This window comes from Marmota flaviventris, chromosome 9, assembly GCF_047511675.1.
Source record: "Marmota flaviventris isolate mMarFla1 chromosome 9, mMarFla1.hap1, whole genome shotgun sequence".
Lineage (NCBI taxonomy): Eukaryota > Metazoa > Chordata > Mammalia > Rodentia > Sciuridae > Marmota > Marmota flaviventris.
Genome location: NC_092506.1, coordinates 21,598,063 through 21,621,816, shown reverse-complemented (window position 1 = coordinate 21,621,816; position 23,754 = coordinate 21,598,063). Strand labels below are relative to the sequence as shown.

At 58.3% G+C, this 23,754-nt stretch overlaps 1 protein-coding gene across 4 annotated transcripts in view; it reads left to right on the top strand.

The window, feature by feature from the left end:
• Prdm11 (PR/SET domain 11) overlaps positions 1–23,754 on the top strand; it is a 71,175-nt gene that overhangs the window by 11,892 nt on the left and 35,529 nt on the right. For 2 of the 4 annotated variants that reach the window (XM_027936414.3, XM_071616280.1), the window contains exons 1-4: positions 18,235–18,473; positions 19,002–19,126; positions 19,410–19,513; positions 20,086–20,348. In XM_027936414.3, the coding sequence (XP_027792215.1) occupies positions 18,420–18,473; positions 19,002–19,126; positions 19,410–19,513; positions 20,086–20,348 (546 nt within the window). In that variant the 5' untranslated portion in view covers positions 18,235–18,419. Of the gene's footprint in view, positions 1–18,234; positions 18,474–19,001; positions 19,127–19,409; positions 19,514–20,085; positions 20,349–23,754 lie in introns of those variants that run through there. The other 2 variants (XM_071616282.1, XM_071616281.1) reach the window with 2 other exon arrangements.

The following is a 23,754-nucleotide window of genomic DNA, read 5'->3' as shown; positions in this document are numbered from 1 at the left end:
TGACTCATCATTCAGCCGTTCCCCTCCTGCTGGACATGTAGGTTAGTTGTGATTTTTTCCGAGCGCCTCCTTGGACATGTCTGGAGTTGCTACTGCTTGGTTTCAGGAGCCAGTTACAGTTTTTAAAATATTGTGCAATATTTAAAATTTGTCACCTGAGAGTTTCCCCAGAGCCAAATGCCTTCCGTGGGTCCCCGTGACTCCTAGAGGCCCCTTTAGAGCCAGAGAAGCTCTGCTGTCCCCGCTGCTTGCCCCTCCGCCGCCCCTCCCTACGAGGTGGGAAACAGTGGCCCTGGAGCCCTCTCTCCCCCATTCTGGGGTTTTCTGTCCTTGCTTACAGCCACTGTTCCAGGGGAGGGGGACCCTGGAATCAGAAGGCCTTGGTCCCATCCTGGCTCAGCTGCTCCCTGACTGTGTGTCTGGGAAAGTGACACGACCTCTCTGTGGCGTGGAGCCCTGTCCCAGGGCTGCCGTGGGAGGCAGCACCCATATAGCACCCAGTGCCGGGCCCCCTCCCAGGCTCTCTTCTCTGTACCACCCGTCCCCACCTCACTGGGACAGTCCGTTGGCCGCCTCTTGGCCCAGGGCTTTGTGACAGCTTCGTCCTGCTGTCCCCTGGCATCCCACAGGAGGCTGCTGCCCAGAATGCGGTGGGCGATCGGATTTCCACCCTGCTTGGCCCTGACGGGTCTGGCCCGGGGCCCACGCGGAGGGAAAGAGGTCATCCCAACCGTTTGCTCAGGCGAGGTGGCCAGGAGCCCGGTCACGTAACCCCACACCGGGAAGGTGGACCGGCTCTCAATGGGCCCTTGTGGCTGTGGATCTGATCTCCCTTGGCCTGCAGGATGGGCAGGAGAAGACAGCAGCCTGGGGTCAGCCTCTCCCGGAGCCGGGGTGTCCCTGGGCCACTCAGGTGGCCCAGCTGTGGGTCTGCCGCTCGGCCTTGGGGCCACGGCTGCAGCTGGTTACTTACTTAAAGCTGCAGGGGGAGACCTTTGGCTGCTCCCTTCCACCTGCTTCAGGGAGCTTTTTTGTTTTCGTGGCCAAAATTCCCGGCCGGAGTGACTCGGAGCAGGGAAGGTTATTTGGGTCATGTGTCAGAGGTCTCCGTCCCATGGCCAGTCCATGGCTGCAGCCCCAGGGGAGGCAGCCAACAGGAAAGGAAACAGGGGTTCGGGGGGGGCACGGGAAGACGCACCCCCCAGCCCTGGTGACCCACCTCCGCCCGCCCCGCCTCCCTACATACCCCCGGGTTGGGGGGTCCCGGCTGGTTCCGCAGGGACAGCTCTGCCACTCCAGACTCTTCACCTCTGGACGCACCCCTGCCAGCCCAGAAGCTTTCGGGGGACACTGCGTATCCAATCCACCCCACTCGTCCCCCCGGGTTCCAGGACACCGTCCGCCTCGGTCAGGGAGCGCCTCGCCGCCCCCGTGACACAGGCAGGGGCAGAGTCTGAGGTCTAGGAGGTGGACAGACTCCCCAGGCCACACAGGTAGCCGCTGGCAGGCTGGGAAAGGCCCCTGCCATCTGGCTCCCCGAGTGCTGGTCTTGGCGGAGGCGGCTGGCCGGGCAGCCCTGCTGGCCTCTTGCTGTGGCGTGTGGTCAGGGAGCACGAGGGCGGGGTTAGTTCCTAAGAGGCGAGAAGTGCCTGCTGGCCAGGCCCAGCCCCTGCCCAGCCCCAGCCACAGGCCCTCTCGGTGGCCGAGGTGGCCGGCGGAGAGCAGCTGCCTCGGCCGAGGCCCATCCGCCCTGCTGGGAGGCCCTGGCTGCCGAGCCCATGCTCTGGTGTGGGAAGAGGCCGCAGCCCCCCGGGGACTCCAGGGCCTTCCCTGCAAGGCAGGACAGCAGCCATCCCAGGGCTCATTTTAAACTGAGAAAGTGGGTCGCACAAGGCCAGGAGCTGTCCGTGCTGGTGGGCGGCAGGGGCCACTCAACTGTCCTGAGGGCCTCGCCCACCTGCTGCTGGCTTGCGGGGAAGACCTCGGCCTGACCAGCTGTCAGAGGCTGTGCGCTGGGTCTGGCTCCATAACAACCGTTGGTGTTTCCTGAGCACTTACTACGTGCCATTCCACGTCCTGGGCGTTTCACTCAGTCCTCAGAGTAACCTGGTGAGACAGATGCCATTATCACCGTTCATCTTAGAGCTGGAGAAACTGAGTCCCAGGAAGGCTAAGTGACCTCCCGAGGTCATGCAGGATGGAGCAGGGACACTAATCATGGCAACGTGCTTGCTGAGCTTGCGTGGGAGCCGCTTGGCTCCCCTGGAGGCCGGGAGGGTGGCGTGTTCCTGTGGCTCCTGCCGTCCGCCCTGACGGGTGCTCTGTTGACCTGTTAATAAACGGTTGCCCGCGAGGAGCTGGTGAGGGGGACTCTGGGCCTCGATGTCTCCCTGGACCTCTGGACGTGGGTTTGGAGGGAGGGTTTAGCGTGATGCTATCTGAAGATGCTCTGCCTGGGACTTGGCGACGGCAGCTGAGGTCACTGTGGAGACAGTGCCCCTGAACTGCGCTGACCGTGCCCTGGGGAGTGGCCTGTGCTGCCCCCAGCTGTCCACCAGGCTCAGTCGCTGGCCCTGGGGCGAGGTGGGGTGTTTTCCGTGTGGGTGGTGTGGAGTGCCCCCTGTGCTGGCCAGTCTCGGGCTTCCTCTGGGGGAAGCCAGGGAGGCAGGGGGCCGAGGGCAGGCAGGGGCCCTCGCAGGGACACACGAGTCTGCTTGGGAAGTTGAGCTCATCTTTAATGGGGTGCCTTGTCCCCTCCACAGTGGCCACATGTCTCCTGCAGATTCCAAAATGGGGGCAGGTGTCGTGGACAGCATCAGATGAGGGGGGACCTGTTGGTCTCAGGGAGCGACCTACCTCAGCTGCCCCTCCATGCAGGGGACCCCGGTCCCCACCCAGGTTTGCTCTTTATAAACGGCCCTGACAGCAGGCGCTCTGCAATGGGACAGTCCCAGCCTAGGCTCAGCCGCAGGTTCGCTGTGTGGCTTTGAGTGAGTCTCTCTCCCTCTCTGGCCTTGGTGTACCACCCTGTAATAGGAGGCCACGGGGGCTTGGTGGTTCCCACCATTTTCTCCCTCCTGCACGGGGTTGCAATGAGGTCTCAGGGCCAGACAGACACTTTCTTGGCACCTTTTGAAGATACCTGGATGCTGGGCACCCTCCGCCCCGCCTGTCAGGGTATTTGGGCATGGAGTCAAGAGCAGGCTCTGGTGCTAAGGGTCCTGAGACTGGAGAACACACACCAAGGGTGGCTGCGGAGTCCACCCCCTGGTGCCGTCTGGGGCCAGGAGGCTGGGTCTGAACCCGGCACTGCCTCCTTTGGCTGTGCCCTGGCCTCTTGGGGCTCAGTTTCCCCACCTGGTAAACGGGCGAGTGGAGCCTTCCTCCCAGGGTCGGGGGAGGAGGGCCAGGCTGGTGGCAGGTCCCAGGGCTGCTCGGGAGCCTGGGAAGCTCCTGCAGGCGGCCACAGCCTGGAAGCCAAGTCCAGAAATAGAAGGCCCGAGTCGCAGGCCCCAGATGGCCAGGCTGCCCTGCAGCCCGGGGCCGCGAGCTGGCAGCGCGGCCCTCCCTCCGGGATCCTGTCGGCATCAATCACTTGGTGGCCTTGGGGCTAATTTTACCTCCTTGGTTTTCATGAATCATTTCCCATCCGGGGGCGAGTGAGAGCAGGGAGACGGCTCTGCCAGCTGCTGCCCGGCGCCCGCCACAGTGGATCGCCCGCGCCCGGCCTGCTCGAGTACCTTCTGCAGGGCCCTCTGCAGAGCAGGGCGCGAGGGCCAGAGGCCCCAAGGGCTGGCTCCTTCCAGCCCGACCGGAGCCTCCAGGTTGGCATGACTTGACATAATGAGCCACCTCAGATCCTGGGGGTGGCGCCTGGGCTGAGTCTAAGGAAGTGGGAATCGATGGCTCCACCCTGGTGCTCCTTAGAGTCTGTTTAGACCCCAGGGTGGAAGGGTTGGCAGAGAAGGCCCGGGCCCCTTTGGCCCAGCCCCAAGAGATTACATGAAGATTATAGTTTGTAGTCACAGAACACCAGGGCCAGCGGGGCCTAATGGAAACCCAAGCCTGACACCTCACTGGACAGATGGGTAAACTGAGGCTCAGAGGGAAAAGGATTTACAAGGTCAGTGCATCAGTGGAAGAGGTCAGACTGATATTCATTTGCTGATGGCTTACTCTTTACTTCTGATAACCCAACCTGACCCACATTATCTCCCTTTTATGGAGGGGCAACTGAAGGCACAGGAAGTGAAAACTTCCCTGTATTCCAGTCAGAAGTGGTAGAGCTGGGTTTGCACCCAGGAGCCCCGGACCTGCATTTCCCGACCTCTATGCGGAGCTGCGTCTTGCTGTGGATGCCTGGGCTGCCTTTGCTCCTGCCCTCACCTGCCCCATTCCCTCAGGAGGGAGTCTCCAGGCTGCGGCTGAGCTGCACCTGAAGACTCCAACTCACCCGTCTGTCCTGAGCCCTGCCAGGTCCTGGGGGCTGAGGAGCAGCAGAGTAGGGACAGTCAAGGAGGCACTGAGACCCAAGATGGCACCAGCATGTCACCTGCAGCCAGCCTCTCAGGGGACAGCACCTGTGCAGCACTGCCACTCGGGTCACCAGCACAAATGGCCAGCCCGGGCAGGGGACACACAGGAATGACAGCTCCTGGAGACCTGGAGAGCGGGTGCCTCGCCGCCTGAGCAGGCCACCACCCAGCAAAATGTCCCTCTGCTCTGGTGCCTGCAAGGAGCTGCCACCCAAAGCCAAACAGCCACATTTTCACATGAAATCTTCTGTTTCTTCAAAATTGGCAAAAATAAAAACTGGAGAAAAGAACAGCCGCTGCGCCACCCGCGCTTCCCTGCTCTGCGCCTCTCACGGGTGTCTCAGCTCGAGCCAGGTCTCATTGTGATTATCCCTCAGGGTCCCCACACAGGAACCCCACACTCCCTGCCCCGAAGAACTCTTTCTTCCTATCCAGTTTGTCACCCACCACACCAGATTGCCAGTAGTGGCAAGAGTGGAGGCTCTGAGCTGGGCAGGTTCCAGATAGCTGCTGTGTAGCCTTGTGAAACTCACTTAGCCTCTCTGAGCCTCCATTTCCTATCTGAAAAAACAAAGCAAAAACTGTACTTGCCAGGTTGTTGACAGGATGAAATACAGTTTGACAGAACTCAGGTCAAGCAGAATTAGGCCAAAAAAAAAAAAAAAAAAAAGGAATTTATGGATTCAGCACAAGTCCAGGAGGCTCTTGAGAGCTTCAGGCACAGTTGGATCCAGAGGCTCGTACCCCCTCATCAGGACTCAGTCCGTCCATCCTACTCTGCGTTCCTCTGTATGGCCCCTTCCTTGGCATGCTGTCGAGGGTGGTGGCACATGGCCGACTGCAAGCAGATCCATCCTATGTCCTATTCTTTCAGCAGTCCCTGTAGAAGGGGATTTTTCTCTCAGTAGATTCCCCCATCAGTTAGTAGGCCTCCCACCCTCCCCGAACCAGTCGCTATGGTGTCTGCGGGTACAAGCTGTGATGGGTTGGCCGCAGTCCCGCATCCACCCCTGCGGGGGACCATGCGGGCTCCCCAGGGACAACAGGGGCCTTGATGCCGGAAGGGGCAATGGGTGCCAGCCGACAAACCCAGAGACGTTCTACCATGGCTGCAAGACCCAGGAGAGCAGGGACCTTGGTCACCAGGGTGCCCAGCACTGAGGTTGGCACTCATAGAACTGGGACACACGTGGATGCCACACACAGCCTGGTGTGGCCTTGGCCCGCCCCCTCTTTCGAGCCCCGCCCACCCCAGCCCTGCCCATCTCCCTCAAACCCCGCCCACCCTTCCAGCCACGCCCACCCGGCCCCCGCCCACCCCCAGCCATGCCCATCTCCCTCAAACCCGCCCACCCTCAGCCATGCCCATTTCCCTCAAACCCCGCCCACCCTCCCAGCCACGCCCGCCACCCCAACCACGCCCCCGGCCCCCGCCCACCCCCAGCCATGCCCATCTCCCTCAAACCCCGCCCACCTCTCCCAACCACGCCCCGCCCCGCCCACCCAGCCATGCCCATTTCCCTCAAACCCCGCCCACCCTCCCAGCCACGCCTACCTCCTTCCTTGAGCACAGGTCACCTCCTGGGCCATGTGGGCACTTTGCAGAGCCTCCTCCATGTTGGGGTTGTCACCTCGGCTGAAGAAGCCCCAGAACTGTGTTCCCAGATGTGGCTTTGGGGGTTATAACCATTAGGACCACATCACCCCGTGTTCACAGGACTCCTCCCGCGCGGTTTCGTCCTCCAGCGCTTGGGGCCCACCGGTCAGGCTGCTGCTCGGTCTCTTGAGACTCGTTCCCTCAGCTGTAGAAAGGGTCGCAGGGGAGAGAAGAGCGCAGAGGGCCGTGCAGGTTCCAGTCAAGGTCTGGGTTGGTTGCACCGCGCGAGCCTGGCCATGCATACGGGATGGTGCCTAATGAATGCTGAATGAATGACCCTGTGCATGTGCATGCACGTAGGAATCACCGAGGGATCCCCGGGTGGGTGCCAACGTGGTTAACACTCAAAGGTTGCCCCATCCCCAAGTCTCAGGGGAGGACGCGAGGGGACCGTCCCATCAGTGCTCTGCATACAGTGGGTTGCGAGGCCCCGGGAGAACTCAGGGCCAAGGGCTCCACACCTTTTGTAGCAAGCAGAGATCAGACCGACGCCCCTTCTCCAGGAACTCAGCAGTTGTGATGGTCACACTGCAGTCACTTGGCCTGCTTAGTTATGAGGTAACTAGCAGCGGAAGCGGCTCAGAAGATGGAGAGGGCTTACAGTTTGATCTGCCCAGCGAGGGCTGCTGTGGTGCTCAGGATGCATGGCAGGCTGTCCCCTTCTCTCCCACCCCACACGCCTGCGTGTGCGTGACTTGACTGAAGATGGTGGTGGGCTGCCTGCCCGACAGGTGTTGATGTCCTTGGGGATGTGGCCTCCAGCAGCTTGTGATTTAGGCCAGCTCCTCAAACTTTTATGTGCCTGTGAATCCCTGACTCACTGGGTGCAGCTCAGGATGCTGTGTTCCCACACCCTCCCTGCAGTGCCGGCGCTGCGGGTCCAGGGACCACACTTTGAGAAGCAAGGGGTCAGAGCTCACGTTTCCTCCAGCCCCCCAAGCCCTCCTTGTCCCCCAGGAGTGACTGGGAGCCTGGAGATGGCTGAGGCTCTCCTTCCTCCTTAGCAGCACGGGGTAAGGAGCTGGATCACCCGGAGGACATACGCAAGCCCAGGAGTGGCCAGGAGATAGTTGGGATGATCCTCTCACGAACCCATGTGTCCAGACCTGGATTAGTTGTAACCCTCCTGCCCTCTGCAAATGTGGCCTCCCTGGGCCCCAGGCAGCCTCAGCCCAGACGCCCTCTACCCTGCAGCCTGCCTCTGACCCTCCACAGGCCACACCCCCTGCTCCCGATTCTGAGTTGGTTGTGGCTGATCTGGTGCTTAGGATTCTGGGGTCAGGTGGTCATCAGGGAATTTGTTTGGACATCAGGGTCTCCTCACAGGAATAGCAGGTGGTTGAAAGACCCCCGCCCCCCCACATACACACACACTGCTGGCATGACACCGTCAGAGGCAGGAGGAGCCTGGGACTTGTTTTTTTTTTTTTTTTTTTTTGTACCAGGGATTGAACTCAGAGGCACTGGACCACTGAGCCACATCCCCATCCCTATTTAGGGACAGGGTCTCACTGAGTTGCTTAGCGCCTCCCTGATGCTGAGGCTGGCTTTGAACTTGCAATCCTCCTGTCTCAGCCTCCCGAGCCGCTGGGATTAGCCACACCCAGTTGGGACTTGTTTTTAAAACTGGTAGTGCTAATAAGTTTTTTATTATGTAAAAAAGATAGAAGAGACAGTCAACTTCCCCGTATGTCACCCATCCTCAATCATTAATCACTCCTGGGCATCACTAGTGTATTTTTTAAGTCAGAAGTGTCTGATGGGAAGCTACTCTCCTTCCCTGGCATGAGCAGACAATGTCACTGCCTAGAGCTACTTGGAGCATATACGAATCCCTAGAAATGTGCATTCCTTTTATTTTTGTGGTGCTGGGGACAGAGCCCAGGGGCACATTCTTGCTAGACCAAGCACTCTGCCACCACGCCACACCCCTGCCCTGTCCTTTCATATTTGATGCAGCCAGGATGTGTTGATTTTCTTTTCTATAACTTGCTCTGTGCTAGACACAGCTCTAAGTATATTACAGATATCTCTTTTATTTCTCATAACCTGATCTTACTTGTAGGTGCTATTAATGCCCCCAGGCACAGAGAGGTTAAGCAACTCCCCCAGCATCACACAGATGGTAAATGACACAGCTGGAAGTTGGACCAGGCAGCCCAGCTCCAGAATCCATGTCCTTCGGCACCAGGGTCTGCTGCCTCTCAAATTAGGCGTCCATTCCTGACTTGGATTTTGTTTTTGCCACCACTAGCGTCGTCCACGCCACCACCGTTCTCGGTGTCTGCTTCGTAGCAGGCGCTGCTCTGGCGGCCAGGATGCAGCAGTGAAGGAAGTGAAAGGGCCTCGTCGCCCCCCCCAGAGTGGACATCCTAACTGGGACCCAGGCAGCTAATGACAGAAATGAATGCTGTGGGAGGCTGCCGGCCGTGCACGTTCTGGAGGAGGGAACAGGCAGGGCAAGGCTCTTGCTGGAGATGGGGCCGGGCAGCCCCTGTGGCTTGGGGGAGTGGTGCAGGGTGGGGGCAGGAAGAGACGCAGAGGCCATGGAGCTGGCCCTGCTGGCCGAGCACTGCAGTTTAGACGTTTGCTGTGTGGACGATGCACCCTGGGGGTTTCGAGCAGGTGGGGGGGGGGGCGCCCTGATCTGTCTTATGCTGTAACAGGTTCAAGTTCACCCTGGTGGGGGAGGGGCAAGGAGTGGACAGTGGAGTGGGTCACACCCTTGAGCAAGAGAGAGGCCATGGCAGCTGGGGCCAGGGTGGGGAAGGGGCTTGGGTTTGTTCTGGGGCTTCCTGCTTGGACACAGCCGCCCCCACACCCCGATGGACACATTGGACACGTTGGTTGCTTCCCCTCCGGCCATCCCAGTCGATGTTGCAGTGACCACTCTTGCACAGAGTGGAGAAAGTTCTACAAGCAAAATGGCAGGATTGAAGCTTAGGAGCAGTTTTTAGAAAGCCCCCAGTGCCAAACTGCTGTCCCTCGAGGTCGCAGGTTTCACTCAGAGAGTGGCAGGCCCTTGGTGGTGGGTGGCTGGTCTGGAAGCTGCTGCCACCCCAGCCTGCCCCCTCAGAGGCCAGGGTACCACGGGGCTGACACGGGGCCAGCTGGAGGGGGCCTTTGGTGGAACTGGAGCCTGTGGCTCGTGGCTGCAGTCACTGCAGGCCTGTGCCAGGCTCGGGAAGAGGCTCGGGCGGCGCAGAGGCAGGGCAACCTTAGAACCTGTGGATCCCCCGCTGCACCCCGGGGGTGAGTCTGGCCTCAGAGATGTTCCCAGAACCCACCGGTTCTCTGATCCTCAGGCCCCAGTCGTGTCCAGCAAATTCAGTTCGACTCTGACTCGGACCCACCAGAGTCAGCACAGAACCCATAGGTTCAGGGCTCGGTGATGCAAGACCGTCCCCCCTCAGATGCTAGTCTCAAATCCCGGTCACCGGTACTTCTCGCTGATACACATCGGGGTTCCCACCACCCCTCCCCACTGGGATGACCCGCAGAACGAGGGCGATGCTTTACCTACTCTTCTTGGCTACATAAAGGATGCACTTGGGAGCAGCCAAATGGGAGAGGTCACAGGCCTGGTGAGGTGCTGCCGTCCAGCACCATCCAGTGGGGTCTGAAGCCGTCCGTGAGATTTTATGGAGCTTCATCTCCAGTCCCTCCTCACCTACCCAGAGGTCAGTGGGTGGGGCTGGTGACCAGTCCCACCCTGGAGCTACCTGGAGCCCCAGCCTCAGTCACCGCATTAGCATAAACTCAGGTGTGCTCCCAGAGCCTCCCGATGGCAACGCACCGATCGCTAGGTAACTCCAAGGGTTTGGGGAGCCCTGTTTCAAGACCCAGGAAGACCAAATATGATTCCTATCTTTGCCCCTCCCAAGCCCCCTGCTCTGATGGCCATCTTAAGGGTGCCTGCTGCCGAGGCCTCTGTGGGGTGGCCGCCTGCGCTGTCTCAGTGAAGTCACACAAGCCCTTACCTCCCTCTGCTGGGTCTAAGCAGGTCTCGACCTGCCCTTGGAGGGGTCCCTGTGCTGACTGGTTGAAGGCCACGTTCCTGATGCAGTCACTGGAGAGGGAGGTGGTTTATTCTGACCTCCTGAACTGGGGGAGGCCTGGCTGCGCCTGGACCCCAGGCTGTCCTGAGAGCGGAGGCCCCCGGCAGGGCCCACGGGAGAGGCAGAGCTTCACAGCTCACAGGCCTTTACCTGGCATCCTCTGGCCCCCTGGTATCAGCCTTGTCAACGGTGGAGTCCACAGATGGCGTGTTAAGAGCACTGCAGGAGGACCCGCGTGGGAGACTGTCCCCTGTCCCGGCCAGCGGCCCTGCTGAGGCTCAGTGGAACTGCTCAGTGGAGGAAGACCCGGACCCCATCTGCCTTGACCCTGGCAGGAGGCTCTGCTGGCTGGGCCCAGTCCTTGAGCTGCAGAGTCGGGGGCAGGATGGAGGCGCCCCTGGCCCTCAGGGCTCTTGCACGTGTTTTCGGGTGTGTTTCCTAACAGTATAAGTGACTACGGGAGAGAGCAAGGCCCAGGAGACCCTCCCAACCCAGCACACCCTGGGCCAGCACCCAGAGGGAGAAACAGAACACGGCCAGCACCCCAGGACTCTCTTTCCCGCCCCTTTCTGGTTAATCCCAAGGATAACCCTGAACTTGACCTCTAACACCATCGTTGTGCCTGATTGTTTCATTTTTTAACTTTATGTGAACTGGATCATGGAGTCGCGTTTGTTCATTCTCATTCCGACATCGTATTCCACCTGCCAAGCCGATTTTAAACATAAAGGAGCTTAGTGACTGTTGCATGGTGCCCTGTGATCGCGCAGGACATGCACAGTTTCTTTGCTTTGGCTTCGGATGACAGCGGCTAACCAGTGTGCTGACCCTTACAGTCACAGAACCTGTGTGTTCTGAGGATGGAGGCCCAGGGAGGCCGGTAAACTATCGCCTAACGCATTCCCCAAACAGAATGATGAAGACAAGTAAAAACAGAGATGCAGCCAGTCCTGATGGCGCACGCCTGTCGTCCCAGCGGCTCAGGAGGCTGAGGTAGGAGGATGCAGAGTTCAAGGCCAGCCTCAGCAAAAGCAAGGCGCTGAGCTACTGAGTGAGACTCTGTCTCTGAATAAAATGCAAAAAAGGGCTGGGGATGGGGCTCAGTGGTCAAGTGCCCCTGAGTTCAACCATAGATGCTTCGTGGTAGAAATATCGGGGCCTCACTGCCCCTGGATTCACTTACTAGTGCATGTGGAGTGCCACTCACCCGCCCCACCCCCATCTCTAATTTGGACTCCTCCTTCCTCCATCCAGTTGTTGATCTCATCTCGTGACAAATGGGTTAAGGTGGAAGGACCTTTGCAGTTATCTTCTCCAGCAATTTCTAACCCTCATGAGTATGAAGAGCTCCTTTAAAGACTTCTTTCTTCAGTGCCAGGGATGAACCCAGGGACCCCCACATGATAGGCAAGTGCTCTGCCACTGAGCTATACCCAGTATTTTTTGGTGACACTTTTTCCTCATAAGCAAAAAGAAGTCAGAAACACACAACCCCCCACCCCAAGCTAACTGCTAAGTACCCGCGACTCTATGCTCCCAGACCTGTGTGTGCAAATCCACATCATTCTGTATAGATTTCAGTGGGATTAGTTTGTATCTTTCTTTCTATAGTTTTCACTTTTAGAAAATAGATCCTTTTTTTTTCCCCCCGTTGTACTGGGAATCTAATCCAGGACACTTAACCACTGAGCCCCATCCCCAGCCCTATTTTGTATTTTTAAATTTAGAGACAGGGCCTCACCGAGTTGCTTAGTGCCTCACTTTTGCTGAGGCTGGCTTTGAACTCGTGATCCTCCTGCCTCAGCCTCCTGAGCCCCTGGGATTATTGGCCTGCGTCACCAGGACCAGCTAGACTTCATTTTTTTTTTTTAAAGAGTCCTTTTAGACTCAAAATAAGCGAGTTCCCCTGCCTCCCGCCCACAGTGAGGCACATACTTGTTACACTTGGTCAACCTTTAGCGACACATTGTTAGAACCAAAGACCCTCTTAGGTCTCCTCATTAGTATGGAAGGTCTAAGGCTTTGGCACATGCATGGTGACATGTGTTTATCACCCCAGCATCTCACAGAGCACTTTCACCTTCCTCCAAACCCTCTGTCCTGCCTCTTTGTCCCTCTTGCCCGGCTGGTCTTTCTGTTGTCTCCCTGGTTTCCCTTCCCCCAGGTGTCACACAGTTGCAATGGGACAGTATGTAGCCTTCTCAGATCAGTTTCTTTCACTCAGCCGTGACTTCCATTTTCATTCAATAATATGCCCAGCATTTAACAATCTGCAGCTTTGTGGATGGCTGCCTGCTATTTCATCGTATGCAACATGTCAACCTCTCTCCCACTTGGGAGGTTTGAATTGTTTACCCTTTTTGCTGCCGATCACCTGGGGGAGGACAGCTGTGCAGGTCACCTCCTGGCATCCTCGGGGTGAATTCCCGGATGTGCGATTGCTCCTGCAAAGGGCTGGGCCTTGGATAGTAGTTGCCGTGTGGCCTCCAGCGAGGGTGCCGGGAATTCCAGGCGCAAGGGAGGGTCTGACCGAGGGGCTTCTCCACGCTCTTGCCAACTCTCTGGACCATTGAGGTTTAAGATTTTGCCAATTCAGTAGAGAAGGCAGGATGCTTATTTAATTTCATTTATCTGAGTCTTAGTAGGGTTTCCTGGTTTTCTATAAAACACACTGACCGCTTGACGCTCTTTGCAATGCTAGTTTGTATTTTTCGTTGTTTGTTTCTTTGGAGTGGGCGTTGAATACAATGATAAAAATTCTTTTGGGGTTTTATTTGTTTGTTTGGTACCAGGGATTGAACCGAGGAACATTTAAACACCGAGCCACATCCCAGCCCCTTTTATTTTGGGGCAGGGTCTCACTAAGTTACTTAGGGCCTCCCTCAGTTGCTGAGGCTGGCTTGGGACTTGCGCTCCTCCTGCCTCAGCCTCTGAGCTGCTGGGATTAATGGTGAGCGCTGCTGCGCCCTGCTGATAAAGTGTTATCTGCTGGGGTCATAAGTGCTTGGTAAGACCCCCCCACACACACCTCTTTCTTTTCTTTTTTAATATGGTGCTGAAGGTGGAACACCGAGCCTCCTCTAGACTAGGCAGGTTCTTTACCCCTGGCTGGATCCTATCTTTTCAAATCAACGAATTTTCACCGACCACACCCAATATCTATTATACTTTAAAATACTAATAAAGTGAATGATAATGATAACGAGTATCTGTAGAGTGCTTCTTATAGGCCAGGCATGATGCTGTATACACAACCCTACTCGTGGGAAAAGAGTGTCAGCTAAATAAAAATAAGAGACATGGGGTTCCACGAATTCAATAGCATTTTTGGATAAATTTGTCTTTTGCTAATCACAAAGGTGTCTACATACATTGCAAAACTGTCTCACAGATGAGGCACATACTTCATTGTCTCCAAAGGCAGTGTTGGCCGAGTCTATAAATCCAACTGCTCCCTTTCACAATTCCAAGCCCTGCCCGTCCCCTCAGCCGTGGTTACCGTTAAGGACTGTTAGTTGAGTCTTTAATTTTTCAGGAAGGGGAAACTAAGGCTTAACGCCAGGCAGGAACTTTTGAAGGTGGTTTATTAATGTCACAAGCGGACTGAGACCCAGGGTCAAGTACCCAGCCTGGGTCTGTGTGGGACGTGGGCCAACCCCCATCTTTGTGTCCCTTTGGCATTAGAGTGGATGATAATGGATGCTGTGTGGGTACCAGGGCAGAGGCTCCAGGTTCTCATGGTGCTAAGCTCCAGGGAAACCAGTGGGCAGAGACTCGAGGCCCTGGGGGGCACGGCTGCTGGGCACCCCAGGGTCCTGGCACCCTGCCGAGGGTGAACAGCCGCTGGGCCCCTCTGCCCCTCCTCCTGGGCTTGCGTCTCCTGGCTGGGTTTGCAGCAGGCTTAATCTCTGCCTGTGCAGACTCCGCGGAGCCAGCTGGGAGGGAGCACCGCCAGCAGCACCGCCCCTCCCCGGGCCCTTGCTGGGCAAGTGGGGCCAGAGCTGTCTGCAGAAAAGGCTGCGGTGCTTCCCCTGGCCAGGTCGCATGGGCTGACTGTCACCCCAGTGGAAGTGCATTTGACACCCCATCTCCCCTTCCCTGGCTCTGCAGCCTTCAATGCAGAGACAGAAGGTCTACCTCTATTTCCAGGTAGAGGTGTCTGAGCTTGTGGTGCACTTCAGGGTTGGGCACACCTGTCACAAAAGTGAGGATTGGTCCTTGTACTCCAGGTGGCTGGATTCTTCCAAGAATGGAGAGAACTTAATGGTGCATACAGTCAATAAATCAGTGTTGAATAATGAGAATGCTATAACTCATCGTATTTCTCTTTTTGCTTTGGCTGTCAGGAGGCCCAGAACTGAATGGAAAGTTCAATCTTCTAATGGATTCTTTGTATAATTGGTTCCATTCTTTCTCTGTGAGGCCTCTGACACCCTATGGTTGTTTCTGCCTTTTTAAAAAAATTTGTTGGTGCTTATAATCATACATAATAGTGGGATTCATTTTGCATTGTCACATATTTTTTTTTTTTTGGTACTGGGGATTGAACTCGGGGACCTTGACCCCTGAGCCACATCCCCAGCCCTATTTTGTCTTTTATTTAGAGACAGGGTCTCACTGAGTTGCTTAGTGCCTTGCCATTGCTAAGGCTGGCTTTGAACCCATGATCCTCCTGCCTCAGCCTCCCAAGCTGCTGGGAGTAACATAATTTGATCAATCTCATTCCCTTGTGTCGTCTTCCCCTTTCCCCTCCTGTTCTCCAGCTGTTTCTTAACCATCGGAGTTACAGCCCAAGCATCCCTAATCCCAAAATCCCAAATCCCAAATGCTTCAAATTCTGAACCTTTTTTGAGCACTGACACTGATGTCAGAACTTTCAAATTTTGGAGCATTTTGGATTTTACATTTGGGATGCTCGACCGGTAAAGGCTACGCAACTATTCCAAAATCTGGAGAAGTCCCCAATCTGAAGCCTTCTGTTCTGAAGCACTCTGGACAAGGGACACTCCACCTGCCCGTGCTTGTGTTACAAAAGGCTGCACATCGGTCACAGAAGCAGGGCTTGGTCCTCACCTCATTACAAGAAAGAGGGCGGGCGAGGGCCGGGGTGTGGAAGAGGAAGAAGACCCGAGGGTCTCTGCTTGGAGACAGACCAATGCTTTCATCAAAGGGGACTGTGTCCTGGGGACCGTTGGAGACTCACAACATTTGTGTGCCTCTTTCCCTCAGTCCCCTTCCCCACTTTCTCTATTTTCTTTCCTCCGTCTTTTCTCTCCTCTCTTCCTCTCCATCCTTTATTCTCTTACTACTGCCCATTTCCTCCTTCGCCGCTCCCCGTCCTTCTGCCCTCTCTCCTCTCCTGTCCCCTCCCCTACACCCTTTCCTCTGGGCAGCCACCGTGATGTTAATATTCTCCATAAACCCGCAGCCCTCCGAACCCTGCCCTGGCTTCGGTCTCCTTTTGTCCCTCCTGGGGAAACCCGGCAGGTTGTGTCCCATCCCCACCCAGCATGCCAGGTTATCAGAATCAAGCCCGGGCCTCCCCAGCCCACTGTGCCTCCTGCACACCTCGCCCCAAGGCCGCCTCGCCAGGCAGAGATCACCAGGAGGGAGTGCAGGGGGAGGAGGATTCAAAGCCGTGACCCAGCTGCTTTTGGTGGCATGAGTTTGTCCATCTGTAATCCCAGTGACTTGGGAGGCTGAGGCAGGAGGACCAAAAGTTCAAGGCTAGATTGGGACAATGAGCTAGAACCTGTCTTGGAAAGGGAAAAGACAAAACCGGCTGGGATGGTGAGGTGGTTAAGACCTGGTTCAGTCCCCAGCACCAAAACCACAACCACCCACTTTCTCTCCTTCCAAGGTCTCTATGGAGTTGAGATTCTCTACTGTGCCCATGGGACATATTAGATAGGGACAGTCTTGACTTAGATTATCAGATCGTTTATTCATTTGGCAAATATTGATTCAGAAATGGGCTCTGTGCTGGTTAAGGCACTTGGCTGCACATTTATTTAGGGAGGACTTCATTGTCACCGGTCGGTCCTGCAAATGTGTGGTTCCGAGAGTGAGTGCTCCTTGCTGTCGGGCCCCTAGCACCTGCTCCCCTTTCCCAGCCTCCCTGGGGCCAGGCCCTGTAACAGGTGCTGAGAAGCCAGTGGTCAGCGAAGAGCCTCTGTCCTCGGGGAGCTCTGCCTATTATAGGAAACATGATGTGCCAGTAGAGGACCTTTGTAAATGTGACAAGTGCCATGAAGTGTGACTTGGGGCCAGTAGAGGGTATCATGAGGGGAGGGCTGAAGGACAGATGGGGACCCAGCCAGGTCATAGGCCTTGTGACGGGATTGAGCATGGCGTGCAGGTGGTCTTGGTGGAGGCACCCGGGCCAGGGGAGGGGACCCCCATGCAAATTAGTCCTGAGACGCGGTTCTAATAAAGTGCCCAAGTTTGCAGGCGGTGGACCTACAGTCCAGTGGAGAGGATTCCAAGCCACCCCTTCGTGAGGCTGCTCCTCTCCATCCTCCTTATTGCCTTTCTGTGCGGGACACGAGGACTGTGCCCACTCCCCAAACTCCGTCCATGTCATACAGAGCTTCTGGGATGGAATCTATTATTAGCCACATTTTCCAGATGAAGAAATGGGAGCACAGAGTTTAGACATCTTGCTGTGTCCGTCAGCTCAAGCTGCCACAGCAGAATATCACAGCTTAAATGACACTGATTTCTCACAGTTCTGGAGCTGGGAAGTCCAAAGTCAAGGGCCAGGCCACCCAGCTCCAGGTGATGCTCTCCACCCAGCAGAGGGCCCTCTTCAGGCTATGTGTCACACCATGGAGACAACTCCGGACCCCTTCCTCTTAGGACACCTGACCCTCAAGACCTCACTTCATCTTGTCACCTCCCCACAGTGCTATTCCATATATAGTCACAATGGGGCTTAGGGTTTCAACATAGGAATGGGTGGTGGAGTAGGGTGGGGCTCAAACATTCCACCTCTGACATTTGCCCAGGGCACACAGTAGCTTTGTAGGTCTGTCGGGAACTCGGGCTGCTCCTCTCCAGAGCCTGGGTTGCTAATTACCAGGATCCACTGCCTTTGATGGCTTGTGTGTGACCATTGCTCCTCCAAGGGAGACCTGCTCCTCAGCTTTGCAAATCCACAGCACCTTGCCCCCATGTGGCGCTGGCCCATGAGCTGAGGCCCAAACCCACCACTGGGTGATCCCAGTGATCATTCCACAAAAGGACGAGGCTGAGGACACGGCCTGGACACACCCAGGGCCTGAACATGACCATGGAAGGAGAGGGGTTCCCCTTCTCGTGTTCTGAGCTGCGCCCCAGCCTCCAGGGCAGACTCCATCAGGACTGGTCTGCGTGACCTTGGGCAAGTCTCTTGCCATCTTGCAGCCCCGGCTCCTGCCCCGCTGACCTGGGACCCTGCCCTCTCACCGGGGATCCAAGGGCTGTGGGGTGGGCGAGGTGCCCAGCGCGGAAGCCGGCCAGCCGCAGGCGCGGGGCTCCCCGCACCCCCCGGGGCGGCGCAGGCCGGGTGGGCTCCGAGGCTGCGGGGCGCCTTTCAGGGCCCTGCGCCCTCGCCCGGCCTCTGGGGCGCTGCCACCCACTAGACGCCCGCCCGAGCCCCAGCGCCGCGGCTCGAGTGGGGCCGAGGCCGGGAGGCGCAGGATCCCTCCCCGCCGCCCCCCTCCCCGCCGGCCGCCAGCCAACTGCGTGCCCCCGGGGCCGGCAAGAAGCCACATGCCCCCGCAAGGAATGCCGGGCGCAGGGCCGCGGGGCGGCGCTGGGCAGGGCCGGGCCGGGCCGGGAGCGCCCCGCGGGGAAGGTGGGTGAGCCGCCCGCTGCCCGCCGCCCGGCCCGCGCCCACTCACGCGGGCGCCGGGGGCGGGTGCCCGGGCCGGGGGCGGGGCGGCCCCAGCCAGGTCCCCGCCGCGCGCCCCCGGCCCCGGCGGCTGGAGGAGGGGGCCGGCCCGTTCCCCACACCCTCCCGCCCGCGGCTCTGGGGCCCCGGTGGGGAGCGGGCTGGTGAGCGAGGAGCAGGGGAGTGGCCAGCGGGGCCCCGGGTGGTGAGTCACACGCCGCTCGCCCAGCCCGGGCCCCGCGCCGCCCCAGCCCCAGCCGCGCTGTCCCGGCCCGAAGAGTGTCCCCGGGCCTGGCATGAGGACCCCGGGGTGCCGAGGGACGGCCGAAGCCCGGCGCTGGTGCAGGGCGGTAAGCGGTGGAGGACGCCCCTGGGGGTGGGGCTTGAGTGGCCGCCGCCCGCCGGTACCTGCCGGAGCTGGCACCTGGCCTGGCCGCTCGGGCAGCCCCTCACGCGCCAGGCACTGAGGGCCCGTTTCGTCCCGCCCACCCCCTTGGCCACAGTTGGACTTGAGTTGTTCCCTCCTTGAGCCCCTGCGCAGAGTTGTCCCCAAGCCCATGTGGGTTCCTCGTGTCCTTTGCCCGTTGGTCTTGGGGTCCCAGCTGTGCTTCCCAGGCCTGCCCTGGCCTGAGCTGCCCCTGGTGCCTGACCCCATGGGGCTGGTGGCTCCAGTCGTCCCCAGGACCAGCCCGGGATAGAAATGGCATTTCCTCTTGGCCGGGCTGCGGCTGTTTTTGTTGTCTGTGTTCTGAGCTTCCTCTGGGATGGCAGGCGGGTAACCAGACTCCGCGGGACCCCTGCTTGCCCTCTCCGCCACTCACCCCTCTTCCCCCTTTCTTTGATCCTCTTCCTGGCCTGCTCCTGCTCCTGCGTCCCAGGACAGAATGACTGAGAACATGAAGGAGTGCTTGGCCCAGACCAAGGCGGCTGTGGGGGACATGGTGACAGTGGTGAAGACAGAGGTCTGCTCGCCCCTCCGCGACCAGGAGTATGGCCAGCCCTGGTGAGGCCTGTGTGGGGACCCGGAGCGGGCAGGAGGGTGGCTGGACTGGGTGGGCTGGGGACCCTGCCCACCTTCCTTAACCTTGCTGGGGCAGCTTCTGGGGTCACGGGTGAGCGCAGGCTCTGGAAGGGCTTGAGCAGTGGCCCAGGAACAGCAGGCCACCTGGGGCTTCTATGCCCACCCGTGTCCCCTGGGCCTCCTGGCCGGGTCCCCATCCTCTCCCTGTCAGACTCTCACTCTGACGGCTGCTTTGCTTTCTTTGCCTGACCCTTGTCCTGGGCAGCTCTAGGAGACCCGAGCCTTCGGCCATGGAAGTCGAGCCCAAGAAACTGAAGGGGAAGCGAGACCTCATGGTGCCCAAGAGCTTCCAGCAAGTTGACTTCTGGTGTAAGTGGGGCTCGCGGCTCTGGCCTGCACCTCCCTCCCCCCACCCCCTCTCCTGGGCTGGGGACGTGCAGCAGGAGTACTAGTGAAGTCCACCTGTGCCCCGTGGACCAGGCACTGGTCCATGCTCCAGGCACTGGTCCATGCTCCGGTGGTCCTCATCGATAGCTGCAGAGGGGGCTGTGGTTGGCCCCATCTTCCAGGTGAGGACCCTGAGGCTTGCCAAGAGCTAAGTGCCCAGTGCCGGGTCCCACGGCTCACAGATGGACAGTCGCAGTTCAGAGCCATCAGGCTCTGAAGCCATGCTCTCTCCTCCTTTTTCAAACTTGAGACAAAAGGAACTAGTGGCTCCCTTGAGTTGGCGGCTTCATCTTGGAGGCCTCAGGAGGGTAACCAGGTATTGCACTGGGTGACTGTCCTGATGACCCTGGGGCCTGTGGCTGGGAGTCAATGCACTGTGCTCTCTGCTGCCTGCACTGTCCTTGGGTGGCCTCCTCTCAGCCCTCGGCCTCCTCCCTAGGGGTCCTATCTCCCCACCACCACTGAGACCCTTCCTCCTCTTTCCATCCCTGCAGTCTGCGAGTCCTGCCAGGAGTACTTTGTGGATGAGTGCCCCAACCATGGTCCCCCCGTATTTGTGTCAGACACACCGGTGCCCGTGGGCATCCCGGACCGGGCTGCCCTCACCATCCCGCAGGGCATGGAGGTGGTCAAGGAAGCCAGCGGAGAGAGTGATGTGCGGTGCATAAGTGAGGTCATACCCAAGGGCCACATCTTTGGCCCCTATGAGGGGCAGATCTCCACTCAGGACAAATCGGCGGGCTTCTTCTCATGGCTGGTGAGTGTCCCCTGGGCTGTTCAGCGGGAGAGGTTGTCGAGGGATATGGAAGGAAACCAGCAGGGGGCGCCATATGCTGGCCCAAGGGCTTTTCTGCATGTGCCACTGGACATGCGGATGATGGATGCTGTCCCCATCCCCAACCCAGTGGCTGTGTTCCTTGCTTTCCAAGGGCCATCCTGAGAGAGCCCACCTGGCGGTCATAAACAGAGCAGGAAGTCGTCGGCCAGAGCTGAGGGTAGTGTTCCTACAAGTCCTCACGTGCGTGCCTGTCAGGCCATTCGGTGGCATTTACAAAAGGCTCAGCCACCCCTCTTCCACACGGACCTGGGGACTGAGGGGACGCAGAGCACGATGTTCATCTTAGAAGGCAGTCACGTGAGGGCAGGGCCAGCGCTGGAGGCGTGCATGGAGTCAATGCACTGTGTACGTGTGACCACTGTGACCTAAAGGGGAATGCAGGGTGCTCTGGGAACACAGCACAGAGGGCCATGCATGCTCATAGTCCCCAAGACCTTGGGGCCTGGAGCCCCGGTTCGTCATGTCAGCCAGCTTCGCTGTTTACCCTCCAGTGTGACCTTGGACGAGTCATGGACTTCTCTGAGCCCGTTTCAGTCTGAGGTTGATAACAGCCTCGCTGAAGAGGAACGGGTCGTGGTGCAGCGCCTTAGGTCACGCTGGCCAATACCGGCTGCTGTTATTGTTGTTCTTGACCTAGATGCGGTGGGAACTTGAAGAACCCGTGGCGGTCAGTCTTGGAGGGGGTGAGAAAGTGCTCCGCGTGAGCAGAGATGCTCATGAGGCGGCGAGAGCAGCCTGAGCAGAGGCAGCGGTGGCTGAGGACCAGAGTGGCAGAAAGTCAGCAGGCAGGGCGGCCGGGCCAGTGTGCCTGAGCCAGGGAGCGACCTGCATCCCCAGGCCAGGGCTCCACTGTGTGGCCAGGCAGAGAGGTGCCCTGGGCTGTGAACTCCAGGCTCCCGCTAGGAGACGGGGGCAGGGTTTCTGTAAAAACTAGGTGGCACCTTGAGCTTGGGTGCTAGAGGTGGGCTTATTTGAAAGAGATTTGGGAGGGAGAGTCCCTGGGATTTGTTGGTGGGGGATGTGAAAGGAGGAAGAAGAGTTTCCAAGACTGAGTCAAACCTGAGCCACTGAACAGCTACGGGAGAGCAGCTACGGGAGAAGGGCCGGCGAGGAGACAGCAAGCCGGCTCACCATTTGAACGCTTCTCTTCTGAGCGTCTTCTCCATGCCCGGCCTGGCTGGCCCTGTGAACACAGTGGTGGGCCAGGTCAGGCATAGCCCTGTCCTCATGGAGCTCACTGTGCAGGAGATGGAATTAATTGAAGAACACGATAAATACACATAAAATTCCAAATCTGATAGCTAATGGTGAGATAGTGGGGCCCAGAGAAAGTGAACAGCCTGGGGAATTAGCACGGCCAGAGATCAGACAAGTCTTCCTGAGCTGCGACTGAAGGAAGAGAATGGCTTCCAAGTGAGGGCTGAGGAGGGGCATCAGATGGCTGGAGTGGCATGCACAAAGGCCCCGGGGCAGGAGGAGAGGGCAGTATATTCAAGCAACTGGTTAGTTGTTCCTGGAGAGCGGCAAACACAGAGACCTAGAGGAGGGAAGGAAATTGACCCAGTGGGGCCCAGTGGACCAAATGAGTCTGCTTGCTCTTTAAAGACAGTGAGAAGCCTTCATTTTGTTTGAAGTTGGGGGTAAGAAGAGTGACCTGAGCACATTTATGTTTGAAAAGGCAACTGTGGCTGCAGCCTGGAGAACTGATTGGGTGCAGAGGGTGGAGCAGTGGTCAGGAATGAGGTCTCCTGGGGAGGCTGAGGCAGGAAGATTGAAGTTCAAGGCCAGCCTCAGCAACTTAGCAAGTCCCTAACCAACTTAGCAAGACCCTGTTTCAAAGTAAATGAAAAGGACTGGGACGTGGCTGGGGCACACTGGGTTTCAGCCCCCAGACCGGCTCCTCTCTGTGGGCGGAGATGAGAAGACAAGTGAAAGGACTGGGAACTCTGTCCCCAGCCGATCTCTGTGGGGAGTGGGAGAGTCAAGGGGGTCCCCCTCCAACAGGTCACTGCAGGTGCAAAATGGGGGTGCCGGAGGAGGAGGGGCTGGGGAAGATGGTGGTTCGGTTTTGGACTTGGGTTTGGAGTCTCGCCAAGATGTCCACCTGCTGATGTCCAGTAGGCATATGGAGAGGAGGTTGGGGTGTCACCTGCGAGTCCCCTGTTTACAGGTGGTCTGTGGGGTGTGGGGCACGAGGGCAGCCCCGAGGGGCCGACAGAGGTGGAGGGGCCTGGGACTTCACTCTGGGGAACTGCCACCTCGAGTTCCAGGGAGCTGGAGTCTGAGAAGATGGACTAAGAGTGGCCTGAGAGGGAGGAGGGGACTGGGAGGGCAGGTGTCCCGGAAGTCCAGGGGGAAGCGAGGGTCATGAGGACCACAGTGGCCAACGGCGTCGAATTCTGCCTGGAAGCCACAGTGAGAAGGGCTGAGAAGCGTCCTCTGGGTCTGCACAGCGCGGTCAGCGGTGCATTTAGCGAGAGCAGCGGGGACGTCCACCCGGGCACCCTCCTAGAAGGTGGGCCTCCGTGGCAAACAGTTGGCCGCAGGGACAGTCCCCTCCCCTCCAGTGGAGTTATCTGCAGGACCAGCAGGGGAGCCGTGGGTGGACCCTGGTTAGCGTGGAGGTGACCAGAATCATCTCTTCTCAGAAGCCTGGGGGAGAGGAGATCAGAACTGGGGGACAGAGATATGAGAGTCAGGTTGGGGCCAGGGCGGTGTGAGCTGGGAGAGGTGGCACCGCTGTCCCTCAGAAGCCAGCGGGTGCTCTGCGTGAGAAAGGGCGACGCAGGGGGAAGCCGCTCCCTGGGCTTTTACAGTGGACGTGCTGGACAGGGGGGGGGGTGGGTCAGCATCTTCCTGCCACTGGAGGGACAGCGCAGAGGACTGGAGCAGGGGGAGGGAGGGAGGTGGAGTAGGCCAGATAATGACCCCGCAGAGTCCATGCCTAACCCCGGAACCTGTGAGTACGCCAGCTTGTACGGCAAAAGGAGTTGGCAGGTGTGACTGAGTGACATCTTGAGACGGGGTGTCTCCTGGCCTGTCTGCAAGGAGATCGGAGGCAGAGAGAGATCAGAAGATGGTCCTGCTGGCCTCGAAGGTGGAGGAGGGAGCCAGGGGCAGGGGAGGCAGGGCCTGCAGAGGCTGGAGAAGGAACCAAGCCAGGCAGCTGCTCTCCTGGAGCCTCTCGTAAGGTGCAGCTACCCACACCTTCTTTGAGACCCCCGGCCTCCAGAGCTGTAGGAGAATAATGCTGTGTTGCTTTCGGGGACTGTGTGTGCATTTTGTTACAGTAATGGCAGAGATTGGGTACAGCAAACTCATGGGG